Here is a 24,685-nt window from a genome sequence, read left to right on the forward strand (position 1 = left end):
AATCACCATACAACAACTGCTTTATGCAGCACAATAAGCTAGTAGCTAACAGTCGTGTTTTTGTTTATGGTCAGTAATGTTTGAGTCATGTTTAAGATGATGTCACAGCAGTAGAGACAGCGCAACTACGATGATCAGCCCATAGTCCCACCTACGGTGAGGCGGCACTAAACTGAATTGGAAAAGGAAGCTCAGAAAAGTAAAGCGAGCAGAGTCGAGTCGAACCGTAACATGCAGTGGAAAAGTGCCATTAGATTAATCCTCCGTCCTATATTTAATGACAACTGATCCTAATCCGCAAGTTTTAAACCATCTGAATGCCCAGATGCTTGCGTTTGTTCTAGCTCTGTCCACGTGGCACACAAAAATATATACTGAAGAAACATCACCTGACACTTGAAAAGAAGCTGTAGAACAAGAGCGAAAAGCACTTTGCAATTATTTTGGATTCATTGTATATTGCACCGCTTGCTTTAAACGTAGATATTAAATATACTGCAAATGAGCAACACGACAAAACTAAAACGATCCCGTTCTAATCAAGGCACAGACACGGTGTAAATAATAGATTTATTATGCTGATTAGACAACTATGTTTTTAACGAGAGCATTCGCAAGAGTGCAGAACATTGTCACTGAGCTCGCATCGAAATGCAGTGTAAACCTGCAGTGAGTAGCAGCAATCATTGTAATGGGAGAGTTTGTCACATTGCTTGATTTCTGTGTACAATTTATTAAAAATGTAATAACAGTTTTGTTTTGTCATGTTAATAATAGGCCAATGTGAATTAAATTTGTACAAAATAGCAATAAAGCAATTCAGCTTAACTGTTCTAAATGTGTTTTGGAGGTGTAGCCAACATAAAGAATATGGCATGAATAGCATATTTCAGGAATCACCATCACATTTGCCACGCAGCTGGTATTGGTAGATTTAACATTTTCATGAATCGTACAAACTCCGATAGCAAATGACTGTTTTTAATTTCCAAAGGGCAACCATCTAACGATGATCTTACATGAACAAGATCGCCATTGAAGATCTAACGGGATGAATGGTATATCTATAGCCACCAAAGGGCTTACTGAACGCAGTAACTTGGTCGATTTAAATCGGCTGTTAATAAGTTTGAACATTGAATATGCAATAATATTTACTGTACGTGGACTAATAATTTAAGCAGTAATTTAGCAATAATTAAATTTATTATATACCATAGATATCCATTTAAAATTATTTTTATTTGTCTTATTTTAACAAACATTATTACAGTATAAAATACAATGTAATGCTTAAAAGATGCTTAAAAGAAACTGGAGCACAGCTCATATCCACGGAAATCTGCTACACGGTTGCTTACTTTGTGACATCACTGTAATTTAATATTTTAAATTACATTAATAATCGCGATTACAATATCAAGGGCAATAATCGGCAATAATCGGATTTTTGCTATAATCGTATAGCCCTATTGTGAATGATGTAGCCTAATCTATTATTTTTTTTAAAGATGGAAAAATATAAAACTATTGATTTAAAGTTTTTTTATTTATGTATAGAATCAGTATATTTAATGTATATTGCATTTAGATTCATAAAATTACAATTTCATAAGTAGTTTGAGAGTTTAGAAAGACCGACTCTTTGTCGGTCTTAACAGTATATATTGTAACATTCACAGTTGTAACATTCACAGTACATCATGCAAGTGGGCGGTTGCTGCAGTGCTCATTTGCTGCAATCTCGCTTCAGGAATTTGTGTAGTGTAGATTTCACCAGGAATTCCACTTTTAAACAAGTTTCCTTTTCTTTTTTTTTTATGAGGTAGCCTAATGGCTACAACAGAAGCATACAGGCTGCCATTAATTAACAACCTCAGAGCTAATAGTGGATCAGTCTTTAAAGGTTTTTATAATTTAAAATGTATTTGTCCATGGTAAAAATGAATGTGATTTTTACATCCAGAACCAACTGTTGTGCTCTTACACCTTGACACAACCAGACGCAACGCGATAAGATTCCAGCGACACGCAAACTGTCTGTTCAACACAGTGATATTAATACACTAAAATTAGGATAATTGACAATAAAATATAGAAAACAGAGCAAACCAAACAAAACAGTCTGTTTATTGAACGCAAATAATTTTCTCACTGAAGCTCTGTATGGGCATTCGCTTTCTACGGCAAACCAAGAAGGGATAAATACATATTCACACATGCACAGGGCAAAGTTACTTTGTGAATCGCATCCTTATTCAATCTGTTATGATTGTTTATGCTCATGTGGTACACCTGTTCTTATTTCGCAGATCCTCCTCCAGACAGGGAAGCGGAGCGAAAGTAAGAATGAGCCGGTATGTCTCCACTCTGAACCAGTGTTCCGTTGAGGAAATAGAAACCATTTCAAAAACAGAAAGCCCTGTCGTGGTCGCTCGTCATGTGACGCAGCTGGTTAGGACAAAAACTCGAATTAACATGGAAAAGTTACCTTTTACCGTATGTCGCGGCATCGCATACCATCAGGTTAGGAAACGGTGTTACGTGTGCTCTGGGCAGAGCAGCGCGGGCAGACAGTTTAATTACATCACAGCCCACGCACGAGGTCATCACTTAAATAGGAATCTATTTCAATTGATCATTCAGCCCCACAGTCACACCATGAAATAGAAAGTCGTGTTTGTTTTGTTTTGCTGCACACAGTCTTTTTAACTCATCATGTTAATTTCAGACTGCAAACTCTCAACTTGGATATCATTCTTTTGCCGTGGCACTGGAGATTAAGTAATGACGCAGCTGCTGGAAAGCGGTGCAGGAAACACTGACAGAATACAAATTATTTTCAAAGACTGGATCTAACACTGTGTACAATGTATGTGTCAATATCAAAGTCTTTCTAGAAAGTGAGTCCACTGTTGGCCATATTTGGAATGCTTTTGGGAGGCTACTTCCAGTCATGCCAGTGCAGCTCCTATCTATCTGAATGGAGAAAGACCAAAATCTCAAAAACTGTTGGTCAAGATTACAATCAAAAAACATTAATGAAATATTAATTAACTTGAAATATTTCAAGTCAGCAATTAAATCTGACAATACTGGTATCATAAATTGTGCTTTTTTAAAAAAAAAAAAAAAATGTTTCTGGCTTGTATAGTTAATTCACATGCGTGTTCTTGAGTGGATTGACAGGTGATGTCTGTATCTAAAAGATGATTGGCTCTCTTAACTTTAAGACGGGACTTCCTTTCTACATCCATTGAGCATTGGATGCCCAGAGCACCTTGGTTGAACATTCCAAATACTCCCATTCATTTTAATAGTAGTGGCTCTGCTAAATAGTCTCTGCAAATATATTAAGTCCACAACCAGAACACATTGCATGGAACACTGTCTCAAACAATGTAATCAACTAGACCTTCTATTACAAAAATGGCAAATGAACCACATGCTATATCAATCATGATTTTTTTAATGTCTTTCATGACTCTTTATTTGATTAGAATGCCACAAGGTACTGCATTTTTATAATACATTTGGAATTTGAATTTAGTGGTGTAATTTCTGCAACAACAGCATCACCAAACGAAATTGTGAAAAATAATGCTGTTGTAAAAAAGGTTTCCTAAACACTACCATTGGTAAAAAAAAAATAAAAATAATACATACTGAATAGTACCGGACAGTACATTTGCATCCAGATATAATCGAGTCACAGCTTTATTCTTTTTTTTTTTTTTTTTTTTATTAAAGCTACAGTCTTAAACTGTATGTCCAAGTATACATAAAACAATGCATAATTGAATTTTTAAAAGAAGGACAAAAAAATGGTGGGTTAAATAGGCACATCATTACATTGCTTACATTGCTCTGTACATAATATACAGGTTTTTGTTCTTTATAGAACAAGATTGTATTAGATTTGCACTACGTGTGTGTATGTGGGTATGTATGAAGGTGAAAGTATGTGCGTATATGTATAATTATTTATTTTGTGTTCTTTTTTGTTTTTAATTACCTATGTCTTGCTGCTGTTTTTGGTATTGTTTGTATTGTTGTTGACTGGAAGCTCCTGTCACCTAGACAAATTACTTGTATGTGTAAGCATACTTTGCAATAAAGCTGATTCTGATTCTGATTCTGATCAAGAGCCACCTGTCTTTCAAAGCATGAATGTGCAAAAAGCTGAGGCAATATTGTTGGATTAAGTTGTATGCCTGACAAAGCCAATCTACAATCGCTTTTTCTAGGTCTTTTAGTCAGACTTTGCAAAAATAGGACTGGTACAGACTAAAGTGTTTACATGACATTTCAAACTTTTATAGTGCATGTAAACATACTGACAGAGTATGTTGTAAGTAGCACAATAGTAATCCATTGCTAACGTTAAACTATCTTTACGATTCAGCATTTACAACTCAATGGAAGACTGTTGCTTTTCAAGAAAAGTTTGACTAAGGAAAGAATAGGAGAATGAGAAGGCATATATTTCACTCATTAATAGAGTACAAAAGTTAAATGTTTTCAAGCTCATTGCATTCACTTATGCAGTGTCCTTCATCGCTCATGGCAAACTACTGTCACAATTCAACCCTGGAAGGGAATAGGGCTAGAACGACCCGCATTCAGGTTAATGCTTCAACCCACCTGCAATAAATCTCTCCTGCTGATAAGTGTCAGATCTCTTGTCGCAAACCACTATTTTACAACCACGAAGGATTACAAAAATGGTTCTTTATATTAAGTAAGACTAATCCACTGACAATTAAGATAGGAAATATGCCATTGACTGGCAACAGATAGAAATGCTGTTATTCCCATAGTAAAGAGTGCTGAATAAATAATTTTAAAAAAGATATGGAAATGGACGCTCACTGTCAAAGGAAAACAGTGCCGGGTTATAGTGTGAATCCAACTGAACAAAAGAGCAATTTCTCTGTAGGTTAACTCTAGATCAGGGGAATGTCTGAACATTGCAGACTTTATGCTGTGCTGCAGTGGGGGAAGGCAGTGAACGACCACCGCTCTCATGTTACGAGCTGTTTTCTTAAGCCACAAATCACATGGCAACTTCCAGCTCTATACAACCAGTTGTTGCTAGTGTGACTGAGGGCTGTAAATGAAAGCTGCATTGGTATTTTTGCTGGAAATACCGCCAAATTTGGTTTTCATTGTTATAGTGGTACGATGTCATGAGAAGAAAGCTTCAGAAATCCTACCAAGAACAGAAATGGAAGATACATGATTTTAGGCCATTGAAAATCTAGGCCTATTAACTTTATGTTCCAGAGAAACTAGTGTGCAGCCATTTTGAAAATGTTGTCTCAGAACTTCTGTTCTAGTGGTTCTATATAGATATCTATGGTGTTGATGTCAGTGTAATTAGCAAGCAAATTGTATTTACAGGTTATAGAGTTGTCAAAAACTATCTTGAGTATTTTAAAGTGTTCAGGGAATGTCATAATAACTGGAAGCAGACTGGGGAGATTTTAAAACAAGAGTGCTTCATTCATAAATACACAAGATCAAGTGGACATACTGATATACTTCTGTGCTCATGAAACTCCAAGAGACAACACAAAATCATTAAAAAATATCTCTGTAAGAAACCTCTGGCCATATATTTGTGTCATTCATCCATCGTGTTATTGTTAAGGTGAGCAGATATTTGAGTGTTTACCGGTAACTGGGACGGGGGAAGGGTGCAACTGTATTTATACATATACACATCTACATGAGAAATATGTTGAAAGTGTGTTTTATTTTATATTACATTTACAACAGTTTTATTAACATTTAAGCTTCTAAAAAATGCAGGGTGACAAATTAATTCTAAAAGTACAATTGTAATTTTTTTTTAATGTTCTTACATGTGTAATAATATGAGCTGTCACTGTTCTAAATTTCATATCAACTACACGTTTTAACACAAATTATTAACACGTGGAAACCTGAAAATTAAGTAGATTTACAAGTATAACAATTAAATGCTTATATAATGAAGAAGTGCAGGGTGTTATAGCTGTCTGAATGTGATCTGCAGGTCCAATTTACCTCCGAGGGTGTGGAAAAAACGAACATTAGAGTGGCAGAAAAAAACACCTCACGAACATTTTCACGTAGTAGGGGGATATGTAGACTCACACCATCAAATCTTGGTGATAATACTTTCTGTGCTCCACACATAATCCATTTTGATCGATTCTTCTCAGTAGCTTTAATACAAACCTGGATCGTATCGGCTCCGATACTGAATCCGATATTGGCTCCGATACAGCTATCGTCTGACGAGCCCAATCCAAATCCGACACTATGTGTCAGTCATGTTCATTACTGTCAAGCTCCAAAAATGACATAAAAGAACCATAAAAGCACAATTAAAGTAGTTCATGTGACTCGTGCATTTTATTAAAAGATACTTGAAGACGTGCGATAGCTCTGTGAATTACAAAATGCTGTGTTTAATAAGTAAATATATCATATGCGCAGCGCGTTAGTGAATGGTGTTGCTCTGTTGACACAAACTCACGCACAGGCTGGCTATTTTTAGCCTTCTCAGCGGTGCGCAATATTTGAGCACTACTCAAGAACAGCATCTCAGATGTAGATGCTCAATAGTTCGGTTCACTTATAATATGCATTTAGAACAGCGCAGGAGGTGCTTTTTACCAGAATTTGAATAAGAAGCGATTTAAACTACTGTGAACTTGCCTACAAACAGACACATAAAGGACTTCCTGGAGAGTTTAGAAGTCAATAATAATAATAATAATAATAATAATAATAATAATAATAACAATTTATTATTATTATTGTTTTCATCATAAGTATATGTTTAAAATGTATAACAATATTTATGTTATATTCAAAAAATTAACTGTGTGAATGAAAAGTGAACTGATGTCTTAAAACTAAATTGAACAAAAAAGAGATCTGAATCCTTTAGTCCTGAAGTCCAGATGCAAGTTGAAACATTTTTAAGGGAAAAAAAAGAAAGAAAAAAAGAAAAGAAAAGAAAAAAAAAACACTGGTTTCCTTTCTACTGAAGACTTGAAGAATGGAATTACTGTTAATTCTGCTGCTACATTATCCAGTAGTTAACAATAAAGTCTTTCTTAATAGGCTGTATATTTAAATTGAAATAATGTGTAGTTAGAGGTTTGTGTTTCTTAACATATTAAAAAGTACTCCCAATAAGTTCCACACAATAATGTAAAGATATTCTAAACTGATTATGCAAAAAACAACACTGGTATCGGCACCGGCCGATACTGAGATTTCCAGTATCGGAATCGTAAGAGAAAAAGTGGTATCGGTGCATCGCTAGTGAATATTGTCGACAGTTTGTGCATAAATGGTTGCACTAAAGCCTTGTGTTTTAAAGTATCTCTCTCTATATAAAAAGACTTTCAAATGACAAGTGGAAATCTATTCTTTTTCAAGATATTCTTATTTTCCTCTAACACATAGCTGCCCGACCAGACTATAAGTTTTCAAATTCTCTCTTTAAAAAAGATCTAAAGGAACAGTGGACATTTAAAGCTTTAACTTTCAGCTGCAGGCAGGCTCTTGAGTGTGGAAAATTCTTTGTGCTGATTAGCAGCGGTACAGTTGGTGACCTCAGGACACAGCCCTGAAAACAAACGGCAGCGTACTGTACACACTTACTCTCTCTATACACACAATGACAGGAGCCGCTCCATTCATCTCTTAACACATGCTTCTGACACAATCGCAATGATCAAAGATCACACTTCTTTTTGGTTCAGATGGATGATAAATTAGTGTGAAGGTCTACATTTGAAACATTTACAGATTATTTCTACTTCCTAGCCTTAACTAATTACTGTGATTTGTTATATATATTATATAAATAGGATTTTAATATTTTAGAATTTTTAAACAGGAGTAGAGACCATTAGGCACCTTAGATGTGCCAAATAAGCTTATAATAAAGACTTGTTATCTGTATTATAAATGCTGAAACTACCAAATTTATTTGGGGGTTGGGTGCATGTATGTGTTATTACATTTACCACTGACATACTAATACCTCTAAATTACCTAGAACCATTATGGAAGGCCTGGGAAGTCACTAAACTATATAATCATGAATAACAATAGGTCAGAATTGTTTTATGGCCCTAAACAGTTACACAGATGTCTTACATTTGGTCCATCTGTTTGTAAAATACTAGATTGCGAAATGTACCACCACGATTACACTGAAGTCTAAGGAAAAACTGCAACAAACAAGCTCACAGGGAAAGATCCTAAAGATATAAGAATTTTAGATGTTTTCAAAAGAGAAATCCTGCTGCAAAACAGTAAAGCTGTCCTTGAATAGACTCTCTCTTATTAATCGTCATCAAGTCAACGTACAACAAATGAATGCTAATATCTAAATTGACATTTTTAAATTCCGACTACCAAGGTACAAAAGTCACCAGCTGACAAATAATATTATAACTCCCAAATAATGTTAAAATTCCCCGACGTTTCCTCGGATCCAAATAGAGCTCTATTCCACGACTCCATTGCTTGACTGACTTCCAGCCAGTTTCCATGTACCAAAACGTAGTATGAATAACCCGACGTTTAATGTGCTATTTCACAACTCTATATCCTCACTTAGATTTTCAGCTCGTAATATGTATCATTCTCAGTATTTCTGCCGTTGTCTTACCGTCAACTCGGGATTGTCGTGGTCGCGGTGAGTGACGGCTCGGATGACTCCGGCTCGCCATGACCAGCGCGCGATGTGCGCGGGATCCAGGGGCTCCTCGCCGCTCACGCAGAGGAACCGCTTCCCGACCACCATGGCAGAAAAACCCTCAAAAACTTCAACACTCTCGCCCTACCTACCGCACATTTACACCGTTAAAACTGCGTACTGAACAAAAAAGAAAGCAACAACCGAGATTTTTTTCGCCTTTTTGCGTGTCGACCGCAACCCGGGGTATTTAAATTTCTCTCAGCCTCCACCCGCGAATGGTCGCTCTCGCGCTCCGTGAAACTGAACACTGAACCGGATCACTGCTAACGTAAAACTGGTATCCCTCCGCCTTACACAACGCACAATGTCCATGTAAAACCGCATCAGGGAGATTTCTACGTCCGCCAGACACATTCATTCTCAATGGGAGACTGAATCCTTCTCTGCTTTCGACAGTCTAGTGTTCGGTTGTTATTGTGTTAGGTTGAGCAGCAATAATGAACATCAAAATAAATAGAAAACTATTGGCTTTACTAGACATGATTCTTTTCTGAAAATACACTATATTCAATTATTGAATTTCTAATTATATATATATAATTTTATTATTTATAGATTATTATATTTACAGCTTATTTACATTTATTATTTGTATTTACTTAATAAGTATTATTTTCAGCATCTATATATCCATTTATCTATCCATCTGTCTTTCTGTCTGTCTGTCTATCTATTTGATTTATTAATAAATGAGAAATAATAGAAATTGTACAATCATTTTATTTGTTTCCATTCTCTCACACAGTCACACAGATAAAATGTGAGTGTGAATATAGCTATTACTTTTTGTGTCTAATTGTGTTTCACTCTTTTGTTAGTTATAAAGCTGCCTTGTAGCTGAGCTTATGGGCTGTTTCTTGATGAGCATGAGAGGAGTGCTTATGTAAGGGAAGCATGTCTACTGGAAACAATCAGTCCAGTGTCACCTTTAGGTTATAGCAGAAGATGAGACAAATATCTCTTGGCTGATAGAATCACAAATCATAGACTGTTTCACTGAGATGGTTGTTAGGCCTGTCTGGTTCTGCAGACACTGCTCAGAGCAGGACAGCTAATCTGTGAGTGACCAACATGTCTAATGCAGCAAAGCACGATTTCAATTTACAAACTCTTGAACATCAACATCAATGATTGCAAACAGCAGTGGAGAGAATTACTACTGTACCAGACTCCCAACAAAATCATGTCAATGCAAATAGCAGAAATATACAGTACAATGCCATTCAAAAGTCCACTTGTCAAAATACTTATATTTTGCATTTTTCTAATGTAGCAAAAAATAAATACAAATAAACATAAACAAATACATTTGCATTTCAATTTGAGTGAAAGTGTGAATTGAAAAATTAACTTGAATTCCATAATTTACTAGTATTTGGTATGTCCTCTTTTGCTTTAATGACAGCATACAATGGAAATCTGACCTTCTGTACAAAGGAGTTAACATGAAAAGTGTTACAAACTTTCAGAAACAGTGCAGAATCCTACATATATCTTGTTCATTTTACATATTAGTTTATTTTGAGGTTTAAATTAGATTTTGAAAGCCATATTTTAAGTGTGGACTCTTGAACAGCACTTTCTATATTTGTCCACTTCGTTTATTGTTTTTCAAGGAGACAACCTGTGTAATAGATTACTCAAAATCTGATTTATCAAAAGGTACATCTTGCTTGGTTAAACAATAGTTACCATTACACATCAAATATATTTTTGCACACTGTTTATTTACATGCAATTTGTATGTAATATGTGTTTGCAATCCGCACTATGACTGCATGGTTGAATTTAATGTATAATGGCACTTCAATGCCCTTTTATGTAAACATGAAACATTTTATAGATGAAAGAAAGGCTATAGATGAAAGAAGTAATTACCTGCTGCTAAGTGTAAAAAGTGAAGTAATTATGACCCCGGTATGTACTAAATACACAAAGAGAAAATTACATTGTCAACATGTTTAATAACATCAACCTGTAAAGAGGAAAACAACTCTCTCATCTTAAACATATTCATGAATAGCAGTTTTTTCAATCGCATAATTCTTGAATGAGAATTATCTTTTTTTTTATTATTAACATTTAGTTTCTCTGAACAACTTGTTTCTTGTTCATACCAGATTTGATTTTCTTAATTTAAGCAAATAGTGTGCATGTGTGCAAAAAAGTAAGTACAGTTGTCTACAGTTTGCACAATAACTAAATGCACATGACTTGCTGATCAAAACTGATGAGTTGATTCTCAGTGAAATTGTCATACTCTTTACAACTTCAAAACATTCTTTCATCATGTGAGCCTTCACAAGCAAAATTATCCATTCAATTATCAAAATCTGTCAGACATACATGTATATTCCACAAATGTCTGCCAAATGCATAAATGTAAATGTAAATATCTATGACATGGAATGTTTATTTATTGTTGCAGGTTTTTTTCTGCATGGATGTCATTTTGTGGCAATTTTCCTTATGACTTTACATGTAAGAAATTTGTAAAAATGGACCTGCAAATGTGAATTATCTGTTTACATGTAACACATTGCTACAAAAATATGTTTAATGTATACATAAAAATGTGCATATCCTGTTTCTATGTACTACAATATTATACAGTATTGACATTTCCCAGTAAACTTTTACCTACTGTTGAAATTGGTATCTAAAAAGCTCAGTGTCATACACAATAGCATTCATCTAGACAAAATTGACATTCTTGTATAGTACAGTAAGCAGTCAGTGTCAACAATTTTTTTTTTTAAATTTGTATATAACAAACATTTGCAGGGTTGACTGTCATGGTGAAAAAACATCTAAACATTTCGACCAGTACGGCTTACATGATGACAAAAAAACTTTTCATTTAGGTGGCATTGGACAATTTACTGACACAATAACTAGGTTTTGAAGCATGAATTATATGTTTTGGGTGAGTTACTAAATTTTGCAGACATGCAAAAGAGTTGTGATGTCCCATAAAACAGTTGCGCCGATTGCACATACAGTTTAGAGAATTTTGAGACTGTTTAATAAAAATAAGCCAAAGTGATTGTGAAAAACTTTACTAAGAGAGACCACTGTTCAAATGTTTGGATATAAATTATAATATTTAAGAAACAGCTTTTATTCTGTGTTTTCTCTCTGTGTGTACCAAGCCTTTACTTTTCGGGATGCTAATTTGAAAATTGAGTTGGCATATGAAGTTGAAATGAAGTAAGTTGATGGATGGATGGATGGATGTTAAATATATTTTCAGAAAAAAAAATAAAGTCTTACATTTACGTATTTAAAAGCAAAAGCTATTTAAAAAAAAGAAAGAAATTCACCTTATATTCTAGTCTGCTGTTATTGTATTAAAACGTAAACAAGATCATCGTTTTTTTTTTTCAACACTTTTGCATTTTATTGGGCAGTATCTCGTCGCAGAGTCTATCAACCAATCATCATCTAATGCGCTGAAAAAGTGAAATCACGTCATTGAATGACGTCACTTGACGGGCATTAATCTAACCAACCACTGTATGAGTTTCATGTAAATAAAACCTAATAGCCAATCACACACGAAGAAAGCCGGGTCCCTTAAATCAAATTATTCCTCACGTCAACGGCAAAGCGCACCTTTTACATTAACGGCGGCGTTGGTTTGGTCGGGAGCTCGAAAAATATGGGCACAGTTAGAATGTGATACATTTAACTCATGTTATATGTTATGTAAAGTTAGTTTTATACGCGGTAGGCGAGATGTCTGGGTTTAATACAGAGTAATTTAGGAGGCCGTTGATGTTTGTTCTCGTTTGAAGTTGAACGCTGAAGTTAGGTTAGCCTAGCTAGCATCTCTCTCTCCCTCTCTCCAGTGGTTGTGGCCTCACTCACCCCGCTTGACTTCAGTCCTCTGGAAAATATGGTGTCCTGGATAATATCAAGATCTGTCGTGTAAGTGTAATTTAAGTAGTTCGTTTTTTCATTGTTTTATTGTTTTGTATCTGTAAGAAAATGACTGCACGTTTGTAGATTGTAAAACTAGATGTGTGGTCTTTTCTAGCCTACCTATTCAACCGGAGTGATTTAATAGTTTAAAACATGACGGAAGGATCAATGTAAGTTTTTTTTAATGATTGTAAGAACTATTATGTTTATGTTGATATTGTTCAATATAAGATGTCAATGTGATGTGTCTTTTTGTGTTGACGCCCTGTACTGACTTAGAATAGAGGTTGTTCGGGTTTATGGCTTAGGTGGAGCTGTCTGTTCTGACTCCTCTCATTTAACTCTTCCCATCTTTTATTGTTAATTTACACTTAATCTAATTTTAAAATATATTATTATTATATAAAACATTATTTGATAAATAGACCGCACTTGGTATTGTTGATGTGTCTGCCCTTGTGTGATAGCTCATTTGCAAACATCAGAAACAGTACCTTTATTTTGTTTCGTGATCTTTCGTGAGTCAGTCAGGGGAAGGCAATTTAGAAGATACAATTAGATACAGAAACTAGCAAGTACCATTTAAAATCAAACTTTATAGTTTAAGGTTGTAATTTTGTGGTTCGGATGCATTAGCATATGCAATGTAAAGGTTTAAATATAGGACAATAACTCTTGAGTGTATGGCAGAATGAAGAGAGAAATTGAGACCACACCGTTTTTGTCTGAAATTGTGCTTTTCTGCATGGTTCCGTAGCCGTTTTGTTTGCTTTATTTGCCTATATTTGAACTTTAAAGCACAGAGTAGTCTTTAAAATGAAGTTGGCGGTATGTTTTGCTAAACATATTCATTTGTTTTTCCCTGTTTCTCTAACTTAACTTTCAATTTGCAAACCAGTCTGGCCTCTGAGAACTGAGGTACACAGAAGTTTCCCCCCCCACTCTTTGCCAAGCTTAGGTCTGTTAGAGGCAGGTGTGATATTTTATGGAACCTATTTCAGTGATATTTGACAGGCATATGGGACCAGGCCCTTGACTACCAGGGGCCTGGGGGGCTCAGGACTGCAAGATCTCTTGGCCCATCAGCTTTGAAAACAAATGTTTGTATATGCTTAAGTATGTGGGACCCACAGCTTATACAAGGCCCCCTCAACATGGCCCCTGTGACTAATAGGGCTTTTCCACTGCACGGTACAACTCGACTCTGCTCGCTTTTTGGGGGTTTTCCACTGTGGATAGTACCTGGTACTTGTTTTAGTACCACCTCGGTCGAGGTTCCAAGCGAGCCGAGCCGATACTAAATGTGACATCAAAACCCTGCTGATCGCTGATTGGACAGAGGGAATCGCCACTACCAGCGTCACTGGATTTTCAACACAGGACATCAACCCGCTAGTTTTAAAGTTAGCTACAGCGATAGCAGTATAATTTGTTCAAAGAAATGGCTGTGCGCAAAAACCACGCCATGGTCAATAAACAAGGTGCAGACGTTCCTCTCGTTAGCTAAGAAAAAAAAACGAAAATGTCTTTCAGGAAGTGTCTCAGCTGTTAGCCGCACAATAATGTAGGGAAAAGTAATAAAAAAAAATAAAAAGTGATTACAGAACCATCAAGGAGAAGTGGAAGTGTGTCGACCAAATGGACACTTTCTAGACCGGCAAGCAATGGGAGGGAGAGTGCCCTAGACTCCGCCACGGCTGTAGTCCACGATGGAGAATGGTTCGTTAACTTTATACTCCACTTTAAAGCTTCACTTTATTTAATTGACCAGCTACTGGAAAGCTTGCTTCTAAAACAACCAGGCCAATTTAACTGTTAGACATGTGTAAAATCACCATGCAACAACTGCTTTATTCAGCACAATGAGCTAGTATCTAACAGCTAGTGGTCGTGTTATTGTTTGTTTTGTGTCGCATTTAAGATGATGTCACGCAGTAGAGGTGGCGTATCTATGATGATCAGCCTATAATCCCACCCATGTTGAGGCGGCACTAAACAGCAGTGGAAATACAAGCTCAGAAAAGTAAAGCGGGTAGAGTCGAACCGTAACGTGCTGTGGAAAAGTGCCATAAGAGGGCCCCCAGTACTCTAATAGGACCTTTTTGCCTTCCTGTTACTAATTAAGTTTTTTTGAGCCACTCCTTAATCTTATAATGTTTATAATGGTAACATTTTCCATGCTCTTCTGGAATTACAAGATCTTGTACAAATAATTTCCAAAATAGTTACCTTTAGGGCTGCACAATGTTGGAAAACTGACATTGCGATATTTAGTTTTTCTGCTATATATATTGCAGGGATCAGCGATAAGGATTTTTTCTACTGGCCCGGTCAGATAAATAGCTGATTTAACCACCATGGCTATAAAAATGTGTCCAAAGATTATAATTTTTTTTACATATATTACATTTTTAAGACAATGTCCCCCCAAACTGAATTACATTTATAATTTGCAAGATTTGATTTATGCCATGTAATCCCATATTTGCGCTTTACAGATATAAATTCATAAATACATAATTTTAACCTCGGCCGTCCTGCCATTTACACATGTTTTTAAGCAAAGAGTTCTGTTGTGCAGATGATGGGTTTTTAGTTACCTGTTTAGTCATGCTGTCATGCAACTTTTGCCCTTGTGTAATGTATTCACACACAGAGTTAAAGATGTGATTATTGTCTGAGTGTAATAAACATATGAATCCCTGAGAAGAGACTTGCTACCAAATCGGTTGTGGCTTGTAATATAAATTAGGGAGATATTAGGCATAATCTGTGAATTAAGAATGTGTATATAACATGAAATCAGACAACCTAAAGACCAACACAGCCTGATGCACAAAAACAAAAATCCCTGTACGGTCCAGAAATGAGAAATGTAACTGGTGTTTCATAAGGATGATATGACGTAGACTATTTTGAATATTCATCTTCACCCTGCAGCTAAACAACTCTGATGATAATAATAGCCATGATCTTGCTTCTTTTCATATCAAACGCCATTATCATGTTTACGTTTTGAAACATTACATAATTAAATGTATACTTGCATTCTGGATATTGAGCAGCTTGTGATTTCCAGACACGTGTATAACTGGGGTTTAACAAAGTTTATTACGTCTCATTCAGCGCTTCATCTCTAAAGGCGAATTAATGATAGAAAATGTGTTCTTACAGAAAAAACTAGCGCTCTGTCTCTTCACAAGAGCACATGAACGTTAAACAGACTACGCTGCACGGAGAGAGATGATGTTTTTTTGTGTGTGTGTTCCAATTTGCGGTTTACTCAGACCGCCGATCCCAAAAAGCAGACTATGCAGTCTGCTTAGGGGACCAACTCCCTAGGGGGGCACCAGAAAGTCCACCGGCTAGCCTTTACTCGCACGTTATACGTTATTCGCTTCTCACCTCCAGTGTATTATGCATTTGCGCGTCTTTGCGAGATAAATATACTCGCACACACTCGTCGGTTAGAAGACTTCGTTCGCATTGTGTAATTGTTGTGCTCTCTCACTTGTTTTCTTGCACTAATGTTATAAATGCAGCACTGGCCCGATCAGGCAATTGACAGTTCTAGCAACTGGCCCGAATAACGTATAGTTTGTTGAAACAAACTATAATGTTGGTTTGACAAAACTTTATCTGAAAGTTTCAAATTGTTTTAAATTAAATAGAAATTTGTACGTTTAACAGTAAGAATGAAAGGATAGAGCAATCTCAAAGCAGATTAAAGGGCTTATGTGTAAGTTTGACATACGAATCTTGAAATCACAAACATTCCAAAATAGATTCTATGCTCATTTAACTATTCTGTCAATGTAATGTAGTCTAGGGGATTTTAGGACACTTTCAAAAGGCTTAAATAATTACTTTGCAGGGCTTTTCGATGGAAGAATGATATTGGTAGCCAAGCTGCGGTGTCATTCCAAACTGAATTTCCCCAAAAATGACCAAATTACCACTATTTCTTTAGCCCCACACCTTTCAGCCATTCACAAGCTCTCACAATATACAGTAGTCTTTGAAGGAAATAGGGTATAGGAATGATTACTTCTGAATGGCACACACCCCATCATAAAGAAAAGTTAGAAAGCTATAGCAGCTTGAGCCAGAACTGCCTGAACACTTTGCCGAATTTCACAAAACCCTTGCATAGATACTGTAGGAGCCCTACTGCATTTGTTAATTTCATCAATATTTAAAGTGTACTGTAAATAACAGGACAGAATTTAAGAAACTTAAATCAATGAAAATCAATTGTATGGGGGGGCCCTAAAAAAAATGGTTAGCATTACTTGATGACACATGGGTGTTATCCATGGGTGTTAAAAAAAAAAAAAAGAGATGTTCCTTCAGTACGGCTTCAGAATTCACGCTTGAGGTATGACTGTGTGTAATTTATGTTGTAGAACAAACCGTCCACAAATCATGAAGTAATGTGAACCACAGACCTTATTTTACTTATAAATCCTAAACTCCCATTATAAAACCCATAGGAAAATCCACAGGGAACCCATGGCAAGTTCTCTTCTGGGTTTGTGGACTACTGCCTGAACAGCTTTATAGGTGATACAAACAATAAAACTTCCCAAAAATATTTTACTTTTGGAACCCCACTTGTCCAATCAAAATAATTGACAGATTAGTGGAATTTATTGTAAAACTGCGAAGTCAACGTCTAGTGATTTGGAAAATTAAACCATTATAAAGCTGATTGGCTATTCACCCTGTCAGGCTTTATTTTTTTGTGTTTGTATGGGAAAATCGATTCCAGTCCAGAGAGCTGAACCAGATGTGGGTTTGGAGACTCACAGTTTCTGGCTCCAAGCAGTATTCAGTCCACACTGAAGTCAGATTGAGCGTTGCCTCACCGTTTCTTTGCAGGAAACTCAAAGTTGACCTAAAACAGAGTGTCATGGCCCATCTGAAGGTTTTATTTATTCAGCTGCACACCCTGAGAGTGATACCCCGCTTCATGAAAATACTTTTAAGACCACTCGCTGCAGGTTCCTTTTCTGCAGGGGTCCACTGGAGGAAGACCAACTTGTTGTTGTGAAAACAATTAAATGTTGTTGTGCTGCACATTTATTTGTTTTTCATAGGGGCTGTGTAGGTACTGTTTTGTAAGGGAGAGACCACAGGCATACAGTGAGGAGAATCAAAGCCTTCAAGCTAGAAGAATGCTAAACTAACAAGTTGATCATACTTGATGGTTTTATTATATAACTGTAGGGCTAGGTGATATGATGGGTGTTTTTGGCACTTTTTTACCACTGTGGACCTCTAGAATATTAAGTCTTGTTAACTTTTTTTCACACACTCGCTGTATTTAAAAAATGTGTTTACTGGAGATGACGGCCAATAAAAATATTGTGCTCGCAAGCAGTATTGCGTAATTGTAAAGTAATGCAATATTTTTTTTATTTTACACCATAAGATCGGAGTTCATTTTTAAATAAAGTAACCCTTTTATACACCTCTGCTGTCCCTGTAATGCAAGAAATCAGGAGTAAAAGTGTGCAAACTTCAGGGAAGACACGTAGTGCATGATGGGTATTGTATTTCTATAGAGTGTGAGGCCAGAGACTAGAGTGTTAGCATACAGAGACGAGTCACTTCTATTTAAATTAATGGCAGAAATGGGAACACCCAACCAAGAAACTCTGGCACTTAGCAGTCAATGGATGTAGAAAGGTACTTTTTGGCTCCTTGCAGTAAAGGAGCCAATCACCTTTTAGATACAGACATTGCCTGTCAATCAACTCGCTAAAGCGCATGCGCATTTTGTGTTTTAGAGTATTTTGAGGTCAACATTCGGTTGAGTGAAATGCTGTCGAGCAGAGGGATTATAAGATTAGTCTTCCACTGGCCATGGGATGATATATAGGGTGAAATACTCACTCAATTCACTGAATTATGCTGCTAATCTGCTCCATGTTACAGCTCTCCCTGTTGACTCTGGATCAGTGGCTCCGAGCAACGTTCTACATCAGTTGTGTGCAGAGAAAATGTCTTGGTTTCTAAAAAGATTCAACATTTTTGTTTTATAAAAAAAGTAGTTTGATTCATGAAACAAAATGTTTTTATGACATTTTGGTAGCATTAAAAACAATTCCATTCAAGTTTATTAAAATGCGCCTTTAAAGTTGTGGCATCTGTACTTAATGTGGCTCAACTCAAAACAAGCATGCACTGAGATGACTTAAGTGAAAAATATTAATTTAAAGGGGCAAGTAAAGACGCTGACTACCTCCCCTGGAGTTAGCAAGTTCAAATCCCAGGGCGTGCTGAGTGACTGCAGCCAGGTCTCCTATGCAACCAAATTGGCCCGGTTGTTAGTGAGTGTAGTCACATGGGAGAAGCTCCTCATGGTCGCTATAATGTGGTTCGCTCTCGGTGGGGTGTGTGGTGAGTTGTGCGTGGTTTCCGCGGTGGATGGCGTGAAGCCTCCACACGCGCTGTGTGTTCGCGGTAACACACTCAACAAGCCACATGAGACAAGATGCGCGGTCTCAGGCAACTGAGATTCGTCCTTTGCCACCCTAATTGAGGGGAGTCACTATGCCACCACAAGGACTTAGTGCATTGGGAATTGGGCATTCCAGATTGGGGAGAAAGAAAAATATTTATTTATTTATGACCTGTTCCTTGAACATGTTACACTGGCATTCCCCACTGAATGTGATCCTGACTTTTGAAAAACATCTCAAGATGAACATGATGATGTATACGATGCAGGTTCAAGTGTTGGACTTTGCTGCTTTAGGTAAGAGAGTGGTTATTCTACATTATTCATATTGGCTGACATGGTGATGGAAAAACTAAATGCATATATTCTTTTTATTAATATGACGTGAAGACCTTCTTTCTAAATATCTGTTTGTTTACTTTGTTGTTTCGACATGAGTGTTGTAAAGTAGATAGCTCACCTGTAATGTCTCGTATGCAATTAAAAACATGCTTATTTGTATGGAATGCATAGCATAGCAGAAGAGAAAGTGGCTGTGAGAAAAAAGTAATGCAAAAGTAACGTTTTACTTTCCTAACGCTTTACTTTTTAATTAATTAAGTTACTTTTTTAAGGAGTAAAGCAATATTCGAACAAGTTACTTTTTAAGTAACGTTACCCAACACTGCTCCCAAGTGATATTTACACTGGTTTTCTTTACACATCACTTTTTTCATCTCGGGCATGCACTTCACTCACTCCTTTGTTGACGTGGTAAACAAAGTACGCTAACTTTTGAAAATAACTTTGGTCTGATGGAAATGTTGCCACAACTGTGTAACATCATTTTTGAAAAATTTATTATTGAGAGTCTGAGTCTGGGACAAGCATAAGACAATACATTTTATACATAAAAGGCATTTGAAAAGTATCCTAAATAAGTTATAAAGGCCTGGTAAAAACCTTTCAAGTCTGTTTTTATGTCACCTTCATATAACCCAGTTTTGGGATATGACAGTGCCTAAAATTGAAGAAACATTCATTTGCTGTGCGATGGTGGAAATGTCTCAAGCGGTTCACATTTTGTTATACCGTTTATACTGTGGTAGATCTTTTTAAATGGCTGTCAGTGGGCAGGAATACATTCCGTTATTTATGTGTTAGTTTGAGGACAAAACATAAAGCAGTGTGAAAATACAGAGCAAAATGTGTAACAAAAAAGTCAAGATGAGGAAGAACCTATTATTAAGAGGTGTAACACGAAGCGAAGTTTAGTTATTTAGGTTGCTGAGCAATGATGAACTTCAATTGTTTACATGGATGCGTTTGTCTCCTATTTCACAATGGCTTTAAATGTTGCTCCTCAAATTTTAATATATTGTATACAGTATTTTATATTTTCCATCTGTTAAGTGTTCATTTCACTGGTCTGTCCAGACATACAGTTGAAGTCAGAAGTTTACATACACCTTAGCCAAATACATTTAAACTTTCGGTTAGGATCACTACTTTATTTTAAGAATGTGAAATGTCAGAATAAAAGTAGACTTTCTTTCATCTCATTCCCAGTGGTTAAAAAGTTTACATACACTTATATTTGGTAGCCTTGCTTTGAATTGTTTTACTTGGGTCAAACGTTTTTGGTAGCCTTCCACAAGCTTCTCACAACAAGTTGCTGAAATGTTGGCCCATTCCTCCTGACAGAACTGGTGTAACTGAGTCTGGTTTGTTGGCCTCCTTGTTCACACACGCTTTTTCAGTTCTGCCCACAAATTTTCTATCGGATTGATGCTTTGTCATGACTACTCCAATACATTGACTTTGTCCTCAAGCCATTTTTCTTACAACTTTGGAGGTATGCTTGGGGTCATTGTCCATTTGGAAGACCCATTTGTGGCGAGCTTTAACATTCTGGCTGATTTCTTGAGATGTTGCTTCAATATATCCACATAATTTTCCTTCCTCATGATGCCATCTATTTTGTGAAGTGCTCCAGTCCCTCCTGCAGCAAAGTACCTCCTCAACATGATGATGCCACCCCCATGCTTCACGGTTGGGATGGTGTTCTTGAGCTTGCAAGCCTCACCATTTGTCCTCTGAACATAACAATGGTCATTATGGCCAAATAGTTAAAGTTTTGTTTCATTAGACCAGATTATATTTCTCCAAAAAGTAAGATCTTTGTCCCCTTGTGCACTTGCAAAGAGTAGTCTGGCTTTTTTATGGCATTTTGAAGCAGTGGGCTTCTTCCTTGCTGAGCTGCCTTTCAGGTTATGTCGATATCAGTCTTGTTTTACTGTTGATGTAGATACTTGTCTACTTGTTTCCTCCAGCATCTTTTCAAGGCACTTTGCTTTTGTTCTGGGATTGATTTGCACCAAACTACGTTCATCTCTTGCATGCTATTTTTTGTTCAGATGAACGTGGTACCTTTGGGTGTTGAACCCATGGATGAACCAGACTTTTGACCAGATTTCTTTTGATTTTCCCATGATGTCAAGCAAAGAGGCACTGAGTTTGAACGTAGGCCTTAAAATACATCCACAGTACACCACTCAGTACACCTATCAGAAGCTGCTTAAAGGCACAGTTCACTTTGTATGTAAACTTCTGACTTCAACTGTAGGCATTACCTCATGGTTATTTAATATTTAAACAATTTCCTTGAAATTCCAGCAAAATAGTTATTTTGGTCATAGTGCCCAAACTGGACAACTCCTCTTATTACTCTTCAATATTCCTGCTTTTTGAAGCGACTTTAGCCCAGATCCACATTTGAACACATATTTACCAATATTATTTCATACTAAAATGTGAAATAGCTTAGGTTAATACACTGAATAGCTTTTACTGGTAAAGAGAGGATGGACTGTTGTATTATTTTCCCTCCTGCATATTTCATTATTCATAGAGCCAGACTTGTTTTTGTAGTCTTTTCTTGGAAATGTATTTGGTTTCAATATAACCGGAGTGGAGGATGAGTCAGCAGTAAACTACATGATGGCGATATCTAAAAATTAGCAGGGCTGTTGCTATGTTGGTGATAAGACTGGATGCGATTAATACCACATTGGCAGTAGGCTAGTAATTCAATTTAAGGAAGGTTCATTAAATGAAGGAGATTTAAGTTTTAATCTTTAGTTGTTTGTTCTAAACTCACAAAATGTAATGTATATAGACTCCTTATCAACAGGTTCTGTCTTTGTATAAGGATCTATCTATGGCCCCATTTACACTTGAAAAGACAAGTGTAAACGCATTTGTGTTCAGATCTGCTTGTCCTGATCCCAAAGATAGTTGGGGACACAGTGTGATTGGATATCAGTGTAAACGAAAACCAGTTCTAGGAGGGCCTGGGAATCTCAACGAGTATTGATGCTGACTACCACCCCTGGAGTCACAAGTTTGAATCCAGGGTGTGCTGAGTGACTCGAGCCAGGTCTCCTATGCAACCAAATTAGCCCCATTGCTAGGGTGGGTAGATTCACATGAGACCTCTTCATGGTCACAATTTGCGGTTCTCGCTCTCAATGGGGTGAGTGGTAAGTTGTGCGTGGATCGCAGAGAGTAGCATGAGCCTCCACATGCAGAGTCTCTGCGGTGTCGTGCACAACATGCCACGTGATAAGTTGCACGGATTGACTGTCTCATAAGTAGTGGGAATTGGGCATTCTAAATTGGGAGAAAGGGGGATAAAAAGAAATAAAGAAACCAATTCTAGCCATCATATTTGCATTCAGGTCAATGTCACACAAATCCCACCCACTTTTGTTATGCCCCCTCCTCTCTTCAAGGGCTAATGCAGGCTAATGTATACCTGGCTGTTTCCCCGTTTGTAAATGTTCTTCTGTTGCAGTCTTGGCCCTTTAGTGAAATATTTTTTATCTTGTAAACCGTTTAAATGCTTAATGAAAATAAATTGAATCTTGAAATTGCAGCACTAGCATTCTGTACTTTGTTTACATAAATCTATCAAGACTTGCCACATGCTGGGATTCCATCCAAAATGTTTAGCATTTTTTAAGTGCATTTCTAAAAATTAGACTTAAATATGAATTGTTGTGCGTTTCCATCCACTACCAAATTCGCATTATCATGAGGGAGCCGCCTCGTCATGATGGAGCAACTGAATGACCTCTACCTGCTTTTGGGACAGTTTTATTTGCAAGATTGGAGCAAGTATCTCATTTTATTAAATGCATCCACAAGACACTGCAGATTAAGTGTAATATCTGATATAATCTGAGCTGAAATATTTGTGATGCCCACACACCGCCAGTCTCCATATACCTGGGAGTAGTGTTGTCAAAAGTACCGGTACTTCGGTACAAAGTCAATACTTAAAAGATGTAAAGATACCAGTGTTTCTGCAGTACCGTTAGTACCGAGCACCGAGTCTATCCAGTACCAGCGCGTGATACACGACTGCTTTAAAATGCTCGCAGGCTTATTTTGAGCACATGATCTGTTAGTCCTTACACTGAAATGGACAATTAATCGAAGTGGCATGTCCTAGTGTGATTTATTATACTGCTGAATGCTGCAATCTTGGCGTCCCTCTCACAGGTTTTAAAGAGACAGTACCATTGTAGCACTTGTTCTACATATCTAATACGTATTTGTTAATAGTACAAATTAGGCATGTAAAAGCAAACATGTAACAATATACTGTATATATGCAATATAATATATGTAATTTCAATACATCATATTTATTTATGTAATACGTGGACTATAATTTAAAAAAAGCTAAAATGTCACCAAAATGATGAAAAACTAGTGAGAACATTTATAAAATTGATACAGTATGTCTGTTATTTAACAAGATTGAAGGTCCCCTGTATTATGAATAACCCCATGAGCTGAAAGATAATTTCTTTCATACTCTATGTAAGCAAAATGTATATCTATTACGATGAGCAGGAAGGCAGACGAGGGGTGAGGATCTACTTGCAGTGGGTCTTATTGAAAAAATTTGAAAACAGGAATAAAGGAAATCTCCACAATGGGAAAATAAAACAAAAACACGGAAGACATCCAATGGGTACACAGGGATTAACATTGACGGAGAGCACGGGTAATAATAACGAACAAGCATCCATAAACATTGACGATCGACAAGGGAATGGAGAACAGACAGGGTTTATATACACTGGAGACATGATGATGACAAACTACAATCAGGTGAGCACAATGACACAGGGCTGGCGGTGATGAGGGCCGGGGATCATGGGAAGTGTAGTTTTTGGCAAGGACAAGTGAAACCCAGGGCAGACAACAAGGGAATCGTGACAATACCCAAATGAATTGAAATTATTGAATTAAGCTAAATTGAATCATGATATCTTGATTTATTGTGATATATTGCTTAGTGATATGTTTGTTGCAATACGTAACGTATCGGGAGGTGGCTGGTTATACCAAGCCCTAACTTGGCATTTGCCAGCACTTGAAACTTTGATCTGATGTCAGATGCTCTAGCATCAGAAATGCATTTAACAATAGTGGCTGGAGTTTTTATTTCCACATTCCTTACAATGGAG

At 36.7% G+C, this 24,685-nt stretch overlaps 2 protein-coding genes across 4 annotated transcripts in view; one reads left to right on the forward strand and one right to left on the reverse strand.

The window, feature by feature from the left end:
• Window positions 1-8,989, reverse strand: part of LOC127633752 (probable JmjC domain-containing histone demethylation protein 2C) — a 280,588-nt gene extending 271,599 nt beyond the window's left edge. For all 3 annotated transcript variants that reach the window (XM_052113033.1, XM_052113032.1, XM_052113031.1), the window contains exon 1: window positions 8,684-8,989. In XM_052113033.1, the coding sequence (XP_051968993.1) occupies window positions 8,684-8,818 (135 nt within the window). In that variant the 5' untranslated portion in view covers window positions 8,819-8,989. The remainder of the gene's footprint in view (window positions 1-8,683) is intronic.
• A 3,400-nt stretch (window positions 8,990-12,389) lies between these two features.
• The window catches only part of reep3b (receptor accessory protein 3b), a 45,535-nt gene continuing 33,239 nt past the window's right edge, over window positions 12,390-24,685 (forward strand). The window contains exon 1 of the mRNA XM_052113043.1: window positions 12,390-12,703. Coding sequence (XP_051969003.1) covers window positions 12,672-12,703 — 32 coding nt within the window. The 5' untranslated portion in view covers window positions 12,390-12,671. The remainder of the gene's footprint in view (window positions 12,704-24,685) is intronic.

This window comes from Xyrauchen texanus, chromosome 40 (genome assembly GCF_025860055.1).
Source record: "Xyrauchen texanus isolate HMW12.3.18 chromosome 40, RBS_HiC_50CHRs, whole genome shotgun sequence".
NCBI classification, from domain to species: domain Eukaryota; kingdom Metazoa; phylum Chordata; class Actinopteri; order Cypriniformes; family Catostomidae; genus Xyrauchen; species Xyrauchen texanus.